The sequence below is a fragment of the Balaenoptera physalus genome (assembly GCF_965194825.1).
Source record: "Balaenoptera physalus genome assembly, chromosome: 13".
Taxonomy (NCBI): Eukaryota; Metazoa; Chordata; class Mammalia; order Artiodactyla; family Balaenopteridae; genus Balaenoptera; species Balaenoptera physalus.
In genome coordinates, this window is record NC_138892.1 from 28,106,253 (window position 1) to 28,126,359 (window position 20,107).

Consider the following 20,107-nt stretch of genomic DNA (forward strand, 5'->3'; position numbering starts at 1 on the left):
AAGACCCAGCTTCACTCAATGACTAGCAAGCTACAGTGCTGGACACCCTATGCCAAACAACTAGCAAGACAGGAACACAGCCCCATCCATTAGCAGAGAGGCTGCCGAAAATCACAATAAGGCCACAGACACCCCAAAACACACCACCAGACGTGGACGTGCCCACCAGAAAGACAAGATCCAGCCTCAACCACCAGAACACAGGCACTAGTCCCCTCAACCAGGAAGCCTACACAACCCATTGAACCAACCTTAGCCACTGGGGACAGATACCAAAAACAACAGGAACTACAAACCTGCAGCCTGTGAAAAGGAGACCCCAAACACAGTAAGATAAGCAAAATGAGAAGACAGAAAAACACACAGCAGATGAAGGAGCAGGGTCAAAATACACCAGAGCTAACAAATGAAGAGGAAATAGGTAGTCTACCTGAAAAAGAATTCAGAATAATGATAGTAAAGATGATCCAAAATCTTGGAAATAGAATAGACAAAATGCAAGAAATATTTAACAAGGACGTAGAAGAACTAAAGAGGAACCAAGCAACGATGAAAAACACAATAAATGAGATTAAAAATACTCTAGAAGGGATCAATAGCAGAATAACTGAGGCAGAAGAACGGGTAAGTGACCTGGAAGATAAAACAGTGGAAATAACTACTGCAGAGCAGAATAAAGAAAAAAGAATGAAAAGAACTGAGGACAGTCTCAGAGACCTCTGGGACAACATTAAATGCACCAACATTCGAATTATAGGGGTCCCAGAAGAAGAAGAGAAAAAGAAAGGGACTGAGAAAATATTTGAAGAGATTATAGTTGAAAACTCCCTAATATGGGAAAGGAAATAGTTAATCAAGTCCTGGAAGCAGAGAGAGTCCCATACAGGATAAATCCAAGGAGAAACATGCCAAGACACATATTAATCAAACTATCAAAAATTAAATATAAAGAAAACATATTAAAAGCAGCAAGGGAAAAACAACAAATAACACACAAGGGAATCCCCATAAGGTTAACAGCTGATGTTTCAGCAGAAACTCGGCAAGCCAGAAGGGAGTGGCAGGATATACTAAAGTGATGAAGGAGAAAAACCTACAACCAAGATTACTCTACCCAGCAAGGATCTCATTCAGATTTGATGGAGAAATTAAAACCTTTACAGACAAGCAAAAGCTGAGAGAGTTCAGCACCACCAAACCAGCTTTACAACAAATGCTAAAGGAACTTCTCTAAGGCAAGAAACACAAGAGAAGGAAAACACCTACAATAACAAACCCAAAATATTTAAGAAAATGGGAATAGGAACAAACATACAGATAATTACCTTAAATGTAAATGGATTAAATGCTCCAACCAAAAGACACAGACTGGCTGAATGGATACAAAAACAAGACCCATATATATGCTGTCTACAAGAGACCCACTTCAGACCTAGAGACACATACAGACTGAAAGTGAGGGGATGGAAAAAGATATTCCATGCAAATGGAAATCAAAAGAAAGCTGGAGTAGCAATTCTCATATCAGACAAAATAGACTTTAAAATAAAGACTATTACAAGAGACAAAGAAGGACACTATATAATGTTCAAGGGATCGATCGAAGAAGAAGGTATAACAATTGTAAATATTTATGCACCCAACATAGAAGCACCTCAATACATAAGGCAAATACTAACAGCCATAAAAGGGGAAATCGAAGGTAACACAATCATAGCAGGGGACTTTAACACCCCACTTTCACCAATGGACAGATCATCCAAAATGAAAATAAATAAGGAAACACAAGCTTTAAATGATACATTAAACAAGATGCACTTAATTGATATTTACAGGACATTCCATACAAAAACAACAGAATACACGTTCTTCTCAAGTGCTCATGCAACATTCCCCAGGCTAGATCATATCTTGGGTCACAAATCAAGCCCTGGTAAATTTAAGAAAATTGAAATCGTATCAAGTATCTTTTCCGACCACAATGCTATCAGACTAGATATCAATTACAGGAAAAGATCTGTAAAAAAAATACAAACACATGGAGGTTACACAATACACTACTTAATAACGAAGTGATCACTGAAGAAATCAAAGGGGAAATCAAAAAATACCTAGAAACAAATGACAATGGAGAAACGACGACCCAAAACCTATGGGATGCAGCAAAAGCAGTTCTAAGAGGGAAGTTTATAGCAATACAAGCCTACATCAAGAAACAGGAAACATCTTGAAACAACAAACTAACCTTGCACCTAAAGCAATTAGAAAAAGAAGAACAAAAAATCCCCAAAGCTAGGAGAAGGAAAGAAATCATAAAGATCAGATCAGAAATAAATGAAAAAGAAATGAAGGAAACAATAGCAAACATCAATAAAACTAAAAGCCGGTTCTTTGAGAAGATAAACAAAATTGATAAACCATTAGCCAGACTCATCAAGAGAAAAAGGGAGAAGACTCAAATCAATAGAATTAGAAATGAAAAAGGAGAAGTAACAACTGACACTGCAGAAATACAAACGATCATGAGAGATTACTAAAAGCAACTCTCTGCCAATAAAATGGACAACCTGGAAGAAATGGGTAAATTCTTAGAAACGCACAACCTGCCAAGACTGAACCAGGAAGAAATAGAAAATATAAACAGACCAATCACGAGCACTGAAATTGAAACTGTGATTAAAAATCTTCCAACAAACAAAAGCCCAGGACCAGATGTCTTTACAGGCGAATTCTGTCAAACATTTAGAGAAGAGCTAACACCTATCCTTCTCAAACTCTTCCAAAATGTTGCAGAGGAAGGACCACTCCCCAACTCATTCTACGAGGCCACCATCACCCTGATACCAAAACCAGGCAAAGATGTCACAAAGAAAGAAAACTACAGGCCAATATCACTGATGAACATAGATGCAAAAATCCTCAACAAAATACTAGCAAACAGAATCCAACAGCACATTAAAAGGATCATTCACCATGATCAAGTGGGGTTTATTCCAGGAACGCAAGGATTCTTCAATATACGCAAATCAATCAACATGATACATCATATTAACAAATTGAAGGAGAAAAACCATGTGATCATCTCAATAGATGCAGAGAAAGCTTTCGACAAAATTCAACACCCATTTATGATAAAAGCCCTGCAGAAAGTAGGCATAGAGACATAATAAAGGCCATATATGACAAACCCACAGCCAACATTGTCCTCAATGGTGAAAAACTGAAACCATTTCCACGAAGATCAGGAACAAGACAAGGTTGCCCACTCTCACCACTATTATTCAACATAGTTTTGGAAGTGTTAGCCACAGCAATCAGAGAAGAAAAAGAAATAAAAGGAATCCAAACTGGAAAAGAAGAAGTAAAGCTGTCACTGTTTGCAGATGACATGTTACTATACACAGAGAATCCTAAAGACCCTACCAGAAAACTACTAGAGCTAATCAATGAATCTGGTAAAGTAGCAGGATACAAAATTAATGCACAGAAATCTCTTGCATTCCTATACACTAATGATGAAAAATCTGAAAGTGAAATTAAGAAAACACTCCCATTTACCACTGCAACAAAAAGAATAAAATATCTAGGAATAAACCTACCTAAGGAGACAAAAGACCTGTATGCAGAAAACTATAAGACACTGATGAAAGAAATTAAAGATGATACAAAGAGATGGAGAGATATACCATGTTCTTGGATTGGAAGAAGCAACATTGTGAAAATGACTCTACTACCCAAAGCAATCTACAGATTCAATGCAATCCCTATCAAACTACCACTGGCATTTTTCACAGACCTAGAACAAAAAATTTCACAATTTGTATGGAAACACAAAAGACCCCGAATAGCCAAAGCAATCTTGAGAACGAAAAACGGAGCTGGAGGAATCAGACTCCCTGACTTCAGACTATATTACAAAGCTACAGTAATCAAGACAGTTTGGTACTGGCACAAAAACAGAAACACAGATCAATGGAACAGGATAGAAAGCCCAGAAATAAACCCATGCACATATGGTCACCTTATCTTTGATAAAGGAAGCAAGCATATACATTGGAGAAAAGACAGCCTCTTCAATAAGTGGTGCTGGGAAAACTGGACAGGTACATGTAAAAGTATGAAATTAGAACACTCCCTAACACCATACACAAAAATAAACTCAAAATGGATTAAAGACCTAAATGTAAGGCCAGACACTATAAAACTCTTAGAGGAAAACATAAGCAGAACACTCTATGACATAAGTCACAGCAAGATCCTTTTTGACCCAACTCCTAGAGAAATGGAAATAAAAACACAAATAAAGAAGTGGGACCTAATGAAACTTAAAAGCTTTTGCACAGCACAGGAAACCATAAACAAGACCAAAAGACAACCCTCAGAATGGGAGAAAATATTTGCAAATGAAGCAACTGAGAAAGGATTAATCTCCAAAATTTACAAGCAGCTCATGCAGCTCAATATCAAAGAAACAAACAACCCAATCCAAAAATGGGCAGAAGACCTGAACAGACATTTCTCCAAAGAAGATATACAGATTGCCAACAGACACATGAAAGAATGCTCAACATCATTAATCATTAGAGAAATGCAAATCAAAACTACAATGAGATATCATCTCAGACCGGTCAGAATGGCCATCATCAAAAAATGTAGAAACAATAAATGCTGGAGAGGGTGTGGAGAAAAGAGAACACTCTTGCACTGTTGGTGGGAATGTAAATTGATACAGCCACTATGGAGAACAGTATGGAGGTTCCTTAAAAAACTAAAAATAGAACTACCATATGACCCTGCAATCCCACTACTGGGCATATACCCTGAGAAAACCATAATTCAAAGAGTCATGTACCAAAATGTTCATTGCAGCTCTATTTACAATAGCCAGGACATGGAAGCAACCTAAGTGTCCATCATCGGATGAATGGACAAAGAAGATGTGGCACATATATAGAATGGAATATTACTCAGCCATAAGAAGAAACGAAATGGAGGTATTTGTAGTGAGGTGGATGGAGTTAGAGTCTGTCATACAGAGTGAAGTAAGCCAGAAAGAGAAAAACAAATACAGTATGCTAACACATATATATGGAATCTAAGGGGGATAAAAAAAAAAAGGTCATGAAGAACCTAGTGGGAAGATGGGAATAAAGACGCAGACCTAGTAGAGAATGGACTTGAGGATATGGGGAGGGGGAGGGGTAAGATGTGACAGGGTGGGTGAGTGGCATGGACATATATACACTACCAAATGTAAAATAGATACCTAGTGGGAAGCAGCCGCATAGCACAGGGAGATCAGCTCGGTGCTTTGTGACCACCTAGAGGGGTGGGATGGGGAGGGTGGGAGGGAGGGAGACGCAAGAGGGAAGAGATATGGGAACATATGTATATGTATAACTGATTCACTTTGTTATAAAGCAGAAACTAACACACCATTGTAAAGCAATTATACTCCAATAAAGATGTTAAAAAAAAAATCAGTGAGGAAAAGTAGGATAATCCATTAAATTGGACTCAGAGAGGTTGGGTAATTTGCTCAAAGTCACACAGCCCATAAGTGGTGGGTCAGTGATTCTGTCTGACTTTGAGTGTCTGACGTTCTCACTTCACAACTTGCAGTTTTAAACATTTCGCTATCCTTGTCTATCTCTGTACTACCAAGGCTTTGACTGGGCACTGCAAACAGAAGGCATCAATGAATGAGACCACAAAAACATGCAGGGAAAAAAAAAAAAAAAAGAGAAGAAAAGAGAGGACCCAAATAAACAAAATAAGAAATGAAAGAGGAAAAACTGATACCGCAGAAATACCAAAAAAAAAGAGAGAGAGAGAGAATAAGTAAAAAAGTAAGAGAATACTATGAACAAATATATGCCAACAAATTGGACAACCTAGAAGAAATGGACAAGTTTTTAGAAACATACAGCCCACCAAAACAGAATCAAGAATAAATAAATAATTTGAACAGACTGATCACTAGTAGTGCAATAGAATCTGTAATTAAATTCCCTGCAAACAAAAGTCTAGGACCAAATGGGTTCAACTGGGGAATTCTACCAAACCTACAAAGAAGAAATTATACCAATCCTTTTCAAACTCTTCTAAAAGACTGAAGAGGAGGGAACACTCCCAAATTCATTCTATGAAGCCACCATCACCCTGATACCAAAGACCAGAAAAAGACACTATCAAAAAAGAAAATTATAGGCCAATATCTTGATGAATACAGATACAAAAATTCTCAACAAAATATTAGCAAACCAAATCCAACAACACATAAAAAAGATTATACACCATGATCAAGCTGGATTCATCTCAGGGTTACAAGGATGGTTCAACATATGCAAATCAATCAATGTGATATACCACATCAACAAAAGACAAAAACCACATGATCATCTCAACAGATGCAGAAAAAGCATCTGATAAAATCAACATGTATTCATGATAAAAACTCTTACCAAAGTAAGTACATAACTCAACATAATAAAAGCTATTTATGACAAACCCACAGCCAACATAATACTCAACAGTGAAAAGCTGAAAACTTTCCTGCTAAAATCTAGAACAAGAAAAGGATGTCCACTCTTACCACTTATATTTAACATAGTATTGGAAGTCCTAGTCACAGCAACTAGACAAGAAAAAGAAATAAAAGGTATCTGAATTGGAAGGGAAGAGGTAAAACTGTCATTATGGCAGATGATATGATACTATATATAGAAAACCCTAAAGACTCCACACAAAAACTACTAGAACTAAAGACCCCACACAAAAACTACTAGAACTAATAAACAAATTCAGCAAGGTAGCAGGATACAAGACTAACATACAGAAATCTGTTGCATTTCTTTACACTAACAATGAAATATCAGAAAGCGAAAGTTAAAAAAATCCTTTTTAAAATCACATCAAAAAAATAAAACACTTAGGAATAAACCTGACCAAGGAGTAGAGGGAGACAAGATGGCAGAGTAGGAGGACACTGAGCTCACCTGCTCTTATGAGCACACTAAAATCACAACTAACCGCTGAACAACCATTGATAAAAAGGATTGGAACCTACAAAAAAAAGATTCTACATCCAAAGACATAAAAAAGAAAACATGAGACAGTAGGTGGGGTGCACTCATGGTATAATCAAATCCCATACTGCCCGGGTGGGCAACCCACAAACTGGAGAATAATTATATCAGAGAAGTTCTCCCACAGCAGTGAGAGCTCTGAGTCCTGCGTCAGCAGAACATACGGCTTTGCAGGCTAGTAGGGCTTGATTGCAGAAGCTCCACAGGACTGGGGGAAAGAGAGATTCCACTCTTGGAGGGTGCAGACAAGGTCCCATGTGCACCAGGTCTCAGGGCAAAGCAGTGACTCCATAGGAGCCTGGGCCAGACCTACCTGCTGGTCTTGAAGGGTCTCCTAGGAAGGCAGGGGTGGCCATGGATCTCTCTGGAGTCATAAAAGCTGGTAGTGGACATAGCAGGGACCTATGTGAACTCTGGCTGGAGGCAGACATTTTAGGTCCTTGGCACTGAGACCTGGCCCCATCCAACAGGCTGTAAGCTCCAGTGCTGGGATGCCTCAGGCCAAACAACCAACAAGGTGGGAACACAGCCCCAGCCATCAGTAGACAGGCTGCCTAAAGTCATCCTGAGCCCACAGTCACCTCTAGCCACACCCCCTGACACAGCCCTGCCCACCAGAGGGCAAAGACCCAGCTCCAGCCACCAGTGAGCAGGCACCAGCCCCTCCCACCAGGAAGCCTGCATAATGGCTAGAGCAGTGTCAGGGGTCAGACACCAGAAGCAAGGAAACTACGATCCTGCAGCCTGCAGAACTGAGTCCACAAACATAGGTCAGAACCTACCCTGGGACCAGCTGGTCCCTGGCCCTTGACTGATGAGAGGGGAGTGTACTGTTGGGACATATAGGACATTGCCTTCAGAGGATCGCTTATCCAAGGCTGAGAAATGTAACTAAGCTACAGAATAGAAATACAAACAGAAATTTAAACACAGTAAGTTGGCATAGGAATATGTTCCAGACGAAGGAAGAAAATAAAACTCCAGAAGAACAACTAAGCAAAGTGGAGATAGCTACTCTACCCAAGAAAAGAGTTCAGTGTAATGACTGTAAAGATGATACAAGAACTCGGGAAAAGAACGGATGTATAAAGTGAGAAGTTACAAGTTTTTAGCAAGGAGTTAGAAAATATAAAAAATAACCAAACAGAGTTGAAGAATACAATAACTGAAATGAAAAAATACAGTAGAAGGAATCAATAGCAGAATAAGTGATGCAGAAGAATGAATCAATGAGCTGGAAGACAGAGTGGTGGGAATCACTGCTGCAGAACGGAATAAAAAAGAATGAAAAGAAATGAGGACAATTTAAGAGACCTCTGGGACAACGTCAAACACACCAATGTTTGCATTATAGGGGTCCCAGAGGAGGAGAGAGAGAGAAAGGACCTGAGAAAATATTTGAAGAGATAATAACTGAAAACCTCCCTAACACTGGAAAGGAAACAGTCACCCAAGTCCAGTAAGTGCAGAGTCCCTTACAGGATAAACCCAAGGAGGAACACGCCAAGAAACATAGTAATCAAATTGACAAAAATTAAAGACAAAGAGAAAATATTAAATAAATATAAGGGAATCCCCATAAGACTATCAGCTGATTTTTCAGCAGAAGTTCTGAAGGCCAGAAGGGAGTGGCATGATATATTCAAAGTGATGAAAGGGAAAAACCTACAACCAAGAATATTCTACCCAGCAAGGCTCTCATCTGACAGAGAAATCAAAAGCTTTAGAGAGAAGCAAAAGCAGAAAGAATTCACCGTTACCAAACCAGTTTTACAACAAATGCTAAAGGAACTTCTCTAAGTGGAAAAAAGGGCACAATTAGAAAATAGAAAATTAAAAATGGGAGGGCTCACCAAACATTTAGAGAAGAGTTAACACCTATCCTTCTGAAACTATTCCAAAAAATTGCAGAGGAAGGAACACTCCCAAACTCATTCTATGAAGCCACCATCACCCTGATACCAAAACCAGACAAAGATATCACAAAAAAAATTACAGGCCAATATCACTAATGAACATAGACATGAAAATTCTCAACAAAATACTAGGAAACCGAGTCTAACGATACATTAAAAGAATCATACGTCATGGTCAAGTGGGATTTATCCCAGGGCTGCAAGGATTTTTTAACATCTGCAAATCAATCAGTGTGATACACCACATTAACAAATTGTTGAATAAAAACTGTATGATCATCTCAATAGTTGCAGAAAAATCTTTTGATAAAATTCGACATCCATTTATGATAAAAACTCTCCAGAAAGTGGGCATAGAGGGAACCTACCTCAACATAATAAAGGCCATATACAACAAATCCACAGCAAACATCATTCTCAATGGTGAAAAACTGAAAGCATTTCCTCTAAGGTCAGGAACAAGACAAGGATGTCCACTCTCACCACTTTTATTCAACATAGTTTTGGAAGTCCTAGCCACGTCAATCAGAGAAGAAAAAGAAATAAAAGGTATACCAATTGGAAAAGAAGTAAAACTGTCACTGTTTGCAGATGACAGGATACTATACACAGAAAATCCTAAAGACGCTACCAGAAAAATACTAGAGCTCATCAATGAATTTGGTTAAGTTGCAGGACACAAAATTAATACACAGAAATCTGTTCCATTTCTATAAACTAACAGCAAAAGATCAGAAAGAGAAATTAAAGTAACAATCCCATTTACCACTGCATCAAAAAGAGTAAAATACCTAGGATTAAACCTACCTAAGGAGGCAAAAGACCTGTACTCCGAAAACTATAAGATGCTGATGAAAGAAATCAAAGATGACAAACAGATGGAAAGATATACTGTGTTCTTGGACTGGAAGAATCAATACTGTCAAAATGACTGTACTACCCAAGGCAATCTACAGAATCAATGCAATCCCTATCACATTACCAATGGTATTTTTCACAGAACTAGAAAAAAAAAACTTTTTATTTGTATGGAAACACAAAAGACCCCAAATAGCCAAGGCAATCTTGAGAAAGAAAAATGGAGCTGGAGGAAACAGACTCCCTGACTTCAGACTATACTACAAAGCTACAGTCATTAAAACAGTATAGGGCTTCCCTGGTGGTGCAGTGGTTGAGAATCTGCCTGCCAATACAGGGGACACGGGTTCGAGCCCTGGTCTGGGAAGATCCCACATGCCGTGGAGCAACTAGGCCCGTGAGCCACAATTACTGAGCCTGCACGTCTGGAGCCTGTGCTCCGCAACGAGAGAGGCCGCGATAATGAGAGGCCCGCGCACCGCGATGAGGAGTGGCCCCCACTTGCCGCAACTGGAGAAAGCCCTTGCACAGAAACGAAGACCCAACACAGCCATAAATAAATACATAAATAAATAAATAATTAAAAAAAAAAAACAGTATGGTATTGGGACTTCCCTGGGGAGTGGTGGTTAAGAATCTGCCTGCCAATGCAGGGGACGTGGGTTTGAGCCCTGGTCCAGGAAGATCCCACATGTCACAGAGCAACTAAGCCCGTGTGCCACAACTACTGGGACTGCTCTCTAGAGCCCGCGAGCCACAACTACTGAGCCCTCGTGCCACAACTACTGAAGCCCGTGAGCCTAGAGCCATGCTCTGCAATAAGAGAAGCCACCACAATGAGAAGCACGTGCACTGCAATGAAGAGTAGCCCCTGCTCGCTGCAACTAGAGAAAGCCCGCATGCAGCAACGAAAACCTAACACAGCCAAAAATAAATAAATAAAATAAATTAAAAAAAAAAAAGTTGTTTGAGAAAGTGCTTGGCAAAGCATTATGCATTATAAAAGTATCATATGTCATCATTACAACAGTGCATCCTCCATTCTTTTCCCTAAATATCTTTGGATGCTGTATATATTTTATATATAAACATAAACTTCTGTGTCACAGTTGTTATGGGATTTTCCAAAGTTACTTGAAAACAATGTGTGAGCCTTGTTAAATTATTCTCTGCCTTAGCATGGAAGGGAGAGGAATGAACCTGGATTCTCCCTAGTTTGGGGGCTTGGCGAGGGTCTCATCCATAAGCTTCCAGGGAAAACTTTTGCAACAAAATTATTCATACCCTGGAAATCTAATGAGCTTTCAGGTTTGGGTTTGAGTAGCAAAGAAAACACTGAAAGGCTGAAGCTACAAAAATAGAGCCAAGTCTCTTTCCAAGGTCATTCATCCCTTGCCCAGGTTTCCTGGCACATCCTGGCCATGGCAAAGATGCACCGATTCACAGCTAAGTTGTTGGAAACTGTGTGTGGTGGCCTTTCCTCCCACAGCTCTGAGGTGATGCTCTGGCAGGTGCTTCCTGCAGCTGCAGGGAAGAGCTGGTTTTCTGGAAAGGCTTGGACCATTTTCTTGGGTCATGAAAAGGGCTCTGGCATAATACTGAAAGGCTGAAAGGTACGGTTCAGACTAAAGACATGTCAAAAAGGGGTTAAAGGAAGTAGGGAAGTCAAGGAAAATTCTTTTCGGTTTGCTTATCAGCAAACACTGAAGGTCCCTAGCAGAGATTCCTTGTTCTAATAACACTTTGGGACCCATAGCCACCATGCTGAACAACTTCAGGGGCAGTGTTTACACTGTGTGCTTTGACGTCCTCCAGGAAGCACCATTCACACAGAATACAAGGTAAATGGTGCGCCCAGCTTTTGTGCAACAGGACCTTGCTGGGGCCAAATCCTGCAAGAGCCAAACCTCTAGTCACAAACAAAGCCTCAGTTCCTACTCTAGTTTTCTCACCAATTCCTTCCAAAAACAAACAAATGAACAAATAAAGCACTGTAAAGCTCCAGCCGAAATCTCAGGAGGGACATTAGATGATCAGTGTTTCCAGAAGTGCACCATTTAAAATCCTAAGTGTGCAGAGAATGATGTCTTTATAAGGAAAGCAGGTTTGTAGTTAAAATGTATGGTTGATCATTTATTTTCCTTCTTTCCCATTTAATTTGGGTCTAATAATCCCTAGTACCTGTTATATCCAAAGAGTCTCAGGAAAAATATAAAAGAAAAGAAACTGGTACTTTACTTTTAAATAAATTCCGAAGTCCTCTCTCTGCCTCAGACTCTCAAGATAAAAGACAGCAGCTGAGTAATTCAGGCAGTAGGTCTGGTGGCTCTGACACAAGCTTCCTTGGAAATACTGCAAGAGGAGAAGGGCAGAAGGAGAATGAATGGAAGCAAAGAGAGCACAGACAGACTTTCTCTTTCTCTTCACTTTTATCAGCAACTACAACAGGGAAAGTGGAGGAGGCACTATTATCAAGTAGGAGCTATGACTGCATGGATAGTAACAGTTCAAAATAAACATTGTTTAAAAAAACCCCGATATCCCCATAATAATCAGTTAAGTCCTCAATAAGTTGCCTTTTTTTTTTTTTTGCCCATAAAGAAAATTCTGTTTAGGACATCTTGATTTAATTCACCCTTTACTTGCACTTATGCTTTGTTGAGGCCTACACACACCACATGGAACCTGATGACAAACACCGCCTTTGATTTCACTGCTCATGTTGTTGCTGTCAAGCTTGTGTTCGTAGTAAGTGATTAAAGTAACAACATCTGACTTTTCACTAAATCTTCCCCAAAAATATCCGCATACTGAATTCTCCTTCCAGCTTCTAAAAATAGAGAGTCAGATTTGGGGCACCTCTACTAAATGTAGTTTCGTAGCGTGCGTTTTATGTGCTAGTCTTACCCAAGCTAACACTTGCGTTCTTTCTTCATTATGCTTATGTAATGTCTTAAACTTGCTATAATGACTACACATTCGTAAGCCATGTCAAATTTATTTTAAAATGAGGCAAGTGGCCAATTCGTACGTATACATTCATATGTATAATGGTCAAACTGGGCACACCGCACAATGTGCCACCAGCTCAGTTAAGTGTCTGTCTCGGGAATGACAGTTATTCTTTTCTCTTCACCAGTGCTTCTGGCTCCTTACTGGCAGACGCTCTCTTTAGGAATCCATAGTGCCTACCACATTGCTAAGCCTATGTGCTCCTTGATAGGTTTATTAATTAGTATAATGAGTAATGGGTCCCATTAGGGAATTTCCAATAGTGTCATAATGTGGTGAATGGGAGAAGGAAGACACACTTGCTGGTAACATTATAACTGCAGTGAGTAGAGACAGCAGACCAAGCCTAACAGGCCAGTAAAGGAAGTGACAGTAGTAAAGGCAGAGATAACAAAAACCTAGAAAAATATTTTGCTATAGGACCTCAGAGGACAAAACGCTATGGGGGGAAATGTCAAGTTTTGCCTTCAAGAAGAAGTAATTTGAAAGCTGATAATGTGAATTAATTTTTTCCTGGGGGGTTGGTGATAGCTGGGGGCTTGGAAATAAAGAGAAGGTCTTCTCACAGGTCACCTTGAGATGCTTGAGAAAGGCCATTACGAGGAGGCTGCTGTGAAGACCATAAACAGTCAGGCTTAGAAATGCAGCTCTACAACCCACTGGCTGTGTGAACTTGGCCAAGTGATTTAACTTCTCCAAGCCTCAGCTTCCTTCTCAGTGACTTCTCAGATGGCTTTTGTGTGGATAACAAACGTCCCAATCTTCCACTGGTGAGCTTCTTGCGAGACACTGTGGTAGACTGTTATCACTGCTCATCTAGTTCCCTTTCCTGGGGAGGAATATATATGCCCACTCCACTGAGGGTAAGCTTGGCCATGTGACTTTCTTAGGCCGATGAAATGTGAACAGACATGCCAGAAACTTGAAGAGTCAGTGAGAGCTCTGCCTCAGTCTCTTACGTCTTTGCCCTTGAGACTGGTAACATTCCAGGTGGTCGGTGCTCCCTCAGCAGGGGTCCCAGAGCGAGGACTAAGTAGGAGCAGAGCATAAGTGAGGTATAAAACCAAGCCACTGAGATGTGGAGTTTGTTCCTGTGGTATAACTGAAATTAACCTGACTCATGTAGGCCTTTTTAAATTTAGGAGAAACTTTTATAGCCCATCTTTACACATCTGTAACGTAACAGGAAGCATTCATATGTGGGTATTATTATTGACTTTCAGCAAAGAGTCTATGCTTTAGTAGGCTGTAAGTACACTTATGCTATAGTCTGACTATGTGTGTTCCCCTCAAATTCACATGTTGAATCCTAACCCTCAATGTGACAGTATTAGGAGGTGGGCCCTTTAGGAGATGATTAGGTCATAAAGGTGGAGCCCCCATAAGTGAGATTAATGCCCTTGTAAAATAGGCTCCAGAGAGCTGTCTAGCCCCTTCCGCTATGCAAAGGATACAGTAAGAGGTCTTTGACTGGAAGAGCGCCCTCACATGACCTGGGCACCACCCTGATCTCAGACTTCCACCCTCCAGAACTGTGAGAAATTGATATCTGTTGCTTATAAGCTACCCAGTCTGTGGCACTTCCTTACAGCAGCCTGAGCAGACTAAGACAACTTACGTGTTTTGATGAGAAGTTGATATTTCTCCAGACTATTTACTAAAGACTACATTAAAAATAAATTCTAGGATGCCAGGTCTTGGTGCTAATGTCCCAAGCAAGATGTCAGCCTTTAGATGAGTATTCCCGGATATGTTTGCCCCCAGCTTCTATGTCCCAAGCAAGAGCCACAAAATGAAACACCCAATATAATGGGTGTTTATGCTCTTCTGTGCTCCCACCCATTACCATGAGAAGAGGATGACCAGGCTAGTCCACTGATCCAAGGAGATGGATAGAGCCAAGTGGAGCCAAGCCCGCCAGCTGTCCTAGCCTTTGATGGAGTAAGGAAGTTATCAAGAAAACCAAGGGGACTTCAGACCTTGAACCAATGCACATCCAAATATTCATGTCCAGTATGTAACTTACTAAGGGCTCTGCCCCTTTGTCTAACAAAAACAAAAAATGTGTAGCATGTGATGGTCCTAAAAAAAAAGATAATTTCTGACTCTAAAGGAACTGAGAGAGTCTGAGATTTTAGGTAATTCCCAACACTTTACATTCTTTCTCTTGTTTTTCAAAGCTTTTCTTATTCTAATCTGCTTTCAAAGGTCACTTAAAGATCTCCCCACTTTATACCTAATTTTTGCTTGTTTTGCCTTGTTAAACTGTCCTTCTTCTTCATATCTCACCTCAAGCATCATCGCCCCAGGAAGAGTTTCCTGTCTGTAACTACTTCACCATCTGCCCCAACCTAGAAGTTTTCCTTCATAATATCTATGTTCTTTTTTTCCCCAGCATTGATCTCAATTTGATTATATAATCATTAGTGTCATCGCTGGATTAATTTCTTCCCCGCGAGACTGAAAACTCCCCCAAAGCAGGGGATATGCACATAATTCTGCACATTACTGTGCACAGGTTATCAGTCCCACACATAAGTACTTAGTAAGTGCTCAATAAACCTCAATCTATGTTTTTTTAAGTAGATTGTAACAATTTAAATCTTGCTAAATGAGGATAGATAGGGACTGAATTAAAAAGCTCAAAGTAGGGGAAGAGGTTCAAATACCTACTTAAGAAAAAAAATAGCATTTATCAGACCACGGGTACAAGTTTTCCTCTTTTCTCCTCCTTTCACACACAGAAGTCTTATTAAGGGTGTTAATGGATCTGAAGGTTTATTTTGTTCCTTTCAGAGAGCCTGGCACTTCTGTTAGAAGAACAACTGAACCATGTAATTAGCCTGCACAAACTACTGCCATGAATACAGCTTTAAATTGAAGTCATTTGAAAACCAGACTTGGAAATGGCTTTTCCATGCATGCAGATTTTTGTCTTAATAAAACCCACACAGGAGAGATGACAATGGAGAAACAGAATCTGCAAGTTATTTCTGAAAATGTTGATTGGTGGGAAAAGGGATAGTTCCCTTGTGGGAGGGTGCAGGTGGAACCTTCCCAGGAACAACAATAACAATGATCAAGGAGATATAAACGACTATCCTGAGAGGTAGGTGAATTTATCACATAGAAGCTGAGATCTCCCAGAAGGATTTTACCTTTGTGAGCACAGAAATGAAATCCAGCGATGGTAAAGTCTCAGAAGTGTCGACATAGTCCTTGAAGATGTGGAAAAGACTGTTCACAAAACCAAAGCTTGTCTAGGGCCAGAGAGAAAGAAAACAAGAGTAGGTACATTTCCAGGGGTAAGAAATAAAAATCTGATGAACTTCAAATGTCATTCTTATAGATGTTTTCCATTTCAAATTTATCTCCTGGCAAAATTCAAAGATCTATTTTCCTCTACTTTCCAATATATATTTTCTTATAAGTTTTTCTTATAAATGAATTCTTGTTGGTATCTCACTTCCTTTTTTAGAGGAAAGATATTATTTATTTATAATATATGTGAGAAAGAACATTCATTTGAGAATAGACACTTATGGTGATGACAGAGATCTTAGGAATTTTTTTTTGTATTTAACATCATTTATTGAGGAAATTAATGTATTCAACATTACTTATTGAGTCCTCCCATGTACTCGGCACTGTTCAAGGTCTTCTGGATACAGCAGTGAACAAGGTGGGTTCCTGAGCATATTCTAGAAGGTGTTCCAGAGCTTGTATTCTAGAGAAAATATGGAACATTTCCCAAATTTTTGTGTCATCCTTGCATAGGAACCATGCTAATCCTTGTATCGCTCCAATTTTAGTATATGTCCTGCTGAAGTGAGCAATATGTTTACTTTCTTAAATAGCCATAGAAGAATTTTAAAAATGTTACTGAAGGCTAACTAATAACTGCCATCTATTGGAAAGACATCAATGGATGTGTAGGTTTCCTTATTAACCTGAACTCCCGACCATAAGATTAAATGGGGATGAAATATGGAAGAAACCATATTCCATGTTCCAATATGGAATACAAGCCAGAAGAATAGACTAAGCATGAATTTTCATCGTCCTCTGGCGAATTTTAACACATGGGTACTGGAATCTTCCTACTTTGGCTCACCTGACTTAACTCCTCCAGGTTTGCAAAAAGTCTCCATAAATCCACATCCAGGAGATATTCATGAGTCTGTAGGTATTTTAATGTATTCATGAAGATCTTAAAAAAAAATGCACATTACTTTGTTTTTCAATTTTGATATTTGCCCTTTGCAAGAACATTAAACATAAACCTCCTGACTATAATTTTACAAAACAACTTGGAGATCAGTATTTTCAATCGTTAAGAGTTGTGCTAAACACGTATGACATTTAAGCCCCCACAGAACATACGGGAGATGTGCTCTTCTGTATGAAGCTGCTGCCGCTTTGTGAGCCCTAACAACACTCCTGTTGAACATAATCTGTTCAGATGGGCTTTCTCTGCTCCCAGTGCCAAAGAAATCGCCAAGGTTCTCTTCTTGCCAACAGCACTTACTTGAGACCAAAACAACATTCATACTGAGTTCTTATTTATTCCTTTCTCTGCGAAAGACCCAAATGTCCTTTACTTTCAGGAAATTAAAAATAGAGAACTAATGAGTTAATACCTGATAACTGATAAGATGTTTAGATTTGGATAAAGACACTAAATATTAATGAAAACATTGAGAGAGGCTTTATGTCATTACTTGATGTTTTCCTACAAGAGAAAAACTACAGCAAGTCGATCCTCGCAGAATACCTGCCTCTCATGCTATAAACTAGAGAGAGATCAATTTATTGAAATAAGACTACTTTGTATAAATATGATGAAGCATTCAAAGGGACCGAATATTTCAAGAACTGTAGGTGTGAAAAGACTGGACTTTAGACCACCAGCGTTCTCCAATTCCCATTGCCATATTTCTTAATTAATGCAGTAAATGGTTCTTGAACTTGCATCAGAATCATCTAGAGGCCTTGTTAAACGGGAGACTAGCGGGACCTACCCCAAGCCTTTCGGATTCAGTAGGTCTCTGATGGGGTCTGAGAATATGGGTTTCTAACAAGTTCCCAAGTGATTCTGATGCTACTGGTCCAGGGACCACACTTTGAGAACCACTGACTTAGAGTTTCCCCCAGTCCAGGAAGCATCAGTTGTCTGGAAATCTGTCAATATCCAAGCATTTAAAACATGTAATTGTAAGAAACAGAAATCATTAGTTCAGATAAATTGGGAAAATTTAGAAAAAAATCATCTTTGTGCTATAAGATTCTTTTCTTTATAGAAATTTTTGCCGTTTAAGAAAAACATTGAGTCTTTCAGTGAATTTATTATTTGAGTTACAAAATTCCAATTTACAAGCAACTTTGGGAAATTCATATTGATTGTGTAAAGAGAGGTACTTATATACTTTAAATACACTGGGGCATTTGAAAATAAACTCAAATTGGCTTTCTTTTAAGCAGAAAAATGCTAGTTTAAAATGCTTATGTAGCTTATAGTGGGATGGAAAGTTCTGTGCTGTCTATTAGGGCAAGGGAGGTAGCAGAGCTCACAGGGTGAGTCCTCTGCAGTGAACATCTATTGGGTACCACTCAGCTTCAGTGTCCCGCCTTCCTTAATATCATCCCAGTTTTCACCTCAGCATCTACTCTTCCTCATACCTTGAATGTGATCATCTTAAGCCAATGAGCACTTTCCTTCCTTATCCGGGTAGTTGGTTCAGAAGTGGGCATGTGACTTAAGCCAGTCCAATCAGAATGACAATCAAGACTTTGCCTATGAGTGCTAAGAAGAGACTCTCTCTCTCTCTCTCTCTCCCTTCTATCTCTCACTCTCTCCATGGCCTCAAGGACAGCAGCCATTCTGTGACTACAACAGAAGCCAGCCACAGGATGACGCTGATATTGTGGAAGGCAGGGATGAGGGACGAAAAGAAATTTTGCCCTTGGTTTTGAGCCCCTTGATCAAACCAACCTTGAATTCTGTCTCACCTGTGGACTTTAGTCACACAGTCAATAAGGTCAATAAGATCCTTACTTAAGCTAGTTTTCTGTATCCTGATACAGTCTCTAAGTTTTAACTTTCTGAGTGTCTTTGTGGCTTAAATTTTGCTAAAGTACTTAGCAGTATGACTGTCACAATAAACATTACTTACAGAAAAGAACATCTGTATAGCACTTGATAGATTTCAAAGGAAACTAATCTGATCATCTCAATGATCAGATGCTATGAGACAGTCAGAGATGGTACTGTCATCCCTCTTTTATAGCTTAGAACAGGAATTGTCAAACGACAGCCTGTGGGATAAATCAGGTCTGCTACCCATTTTTGTGAATAAGGTGTTACTGTGACACAGCCACACACATTTCTTTACAAATTATCTATGGCTTCTTTTGCACTGCAATGGAGGAGCTGAGTAGTTGCAATAAAGACCACATGGCTGGCAAAGCCTAAAATATTTACTATCTGGACATTTACAGAAAGCACGCGCCAACTTCTGTTTTATGGAATGGAGGACTAGACTTTCCTAAGTTCACATGGCAAGTCAGAGGCAGATCCAGGACTTGAACTCGTGTCTCCCAACACAGTGCCTTTTCCTGTGTAAGGGAGCAGCCAGGATTCAAAAATGCTTATGGGCAGAGGCAACCTTGGGAGCAATGTGGCCCATCCTCCCCTGTGGTCTTAGAAGGCATTTGCTCCCCTCCCATCCTTTGCCCTGTGGTTCTTCTATAAGGAATTCTCTGCTCAGAGCCTCCCCAGATCAGGGCTACTGCACTGTACAACCTCAGGAGCACCATTTACATGACAGACATCGTGAATACACTGTATAATCCACCCCTCCCCACCCACCCCCGCGTTACACGTGGATGGTTGCCCTGGAAATCTGTGGCTCCGTAGCTGATAAAAAGCATTTGCCTGGCACTGTTCATAAGGGAGTATAAGAGCCAAAAGAGGAAGCTGAGTGAAAGTGGGATGGCTGCCTTGAGGGTGGCTGTGAGCTCCCTGACGTGAGGAGTATGTAAGCACAGGGTGAGAATCAGGCAGAAGAGATTCAGACATCACATGGGGAGCTGGAAGGTCTCACCCAATCCTAAGACGCTATGTTTAAGAAAAGCATGAAGAGAAACCAAGTTGCTGATAACCAAAAATAAACAAACAAAATTTCCTTAAGATCCTCTGAAAGAGGGGAGCCCCCCCCCATACTTCCTTCCTTC

General features: G+C 39.8%; 1 protein-coding gene across 1 annotated transcript in view; it reads right to left on the minus strand.

Annotated features, from left to right (window-relative positions):
• Positions 1–20,107, minus strand: part of PLEKHG7 (pleckstrin homology and RhoGEF domain containing G7) — a 94,868-nt gene that overhangs the window by 41,359 nt on the left and 33,402 nt on the right. The window contains exons 9-11 of the mRNA XM_082421151.1: positions 16,989–17,084; positions 16,033–16,134; positions 12,101–12,214 (exon numbers count right to left, since the gene is read on the minus strand). Coding sequence (XP_082277277.1) covers positions 12,101–12,214; positions 16,033–16,134; positions 16,989–17,084 — 312 coding nt within the window. The remainder of the gene's footprint in view (positions 1–12,100; positions 12,215–16,032; positions 16,135–16,988; positions 17,085–20,107) is intronic.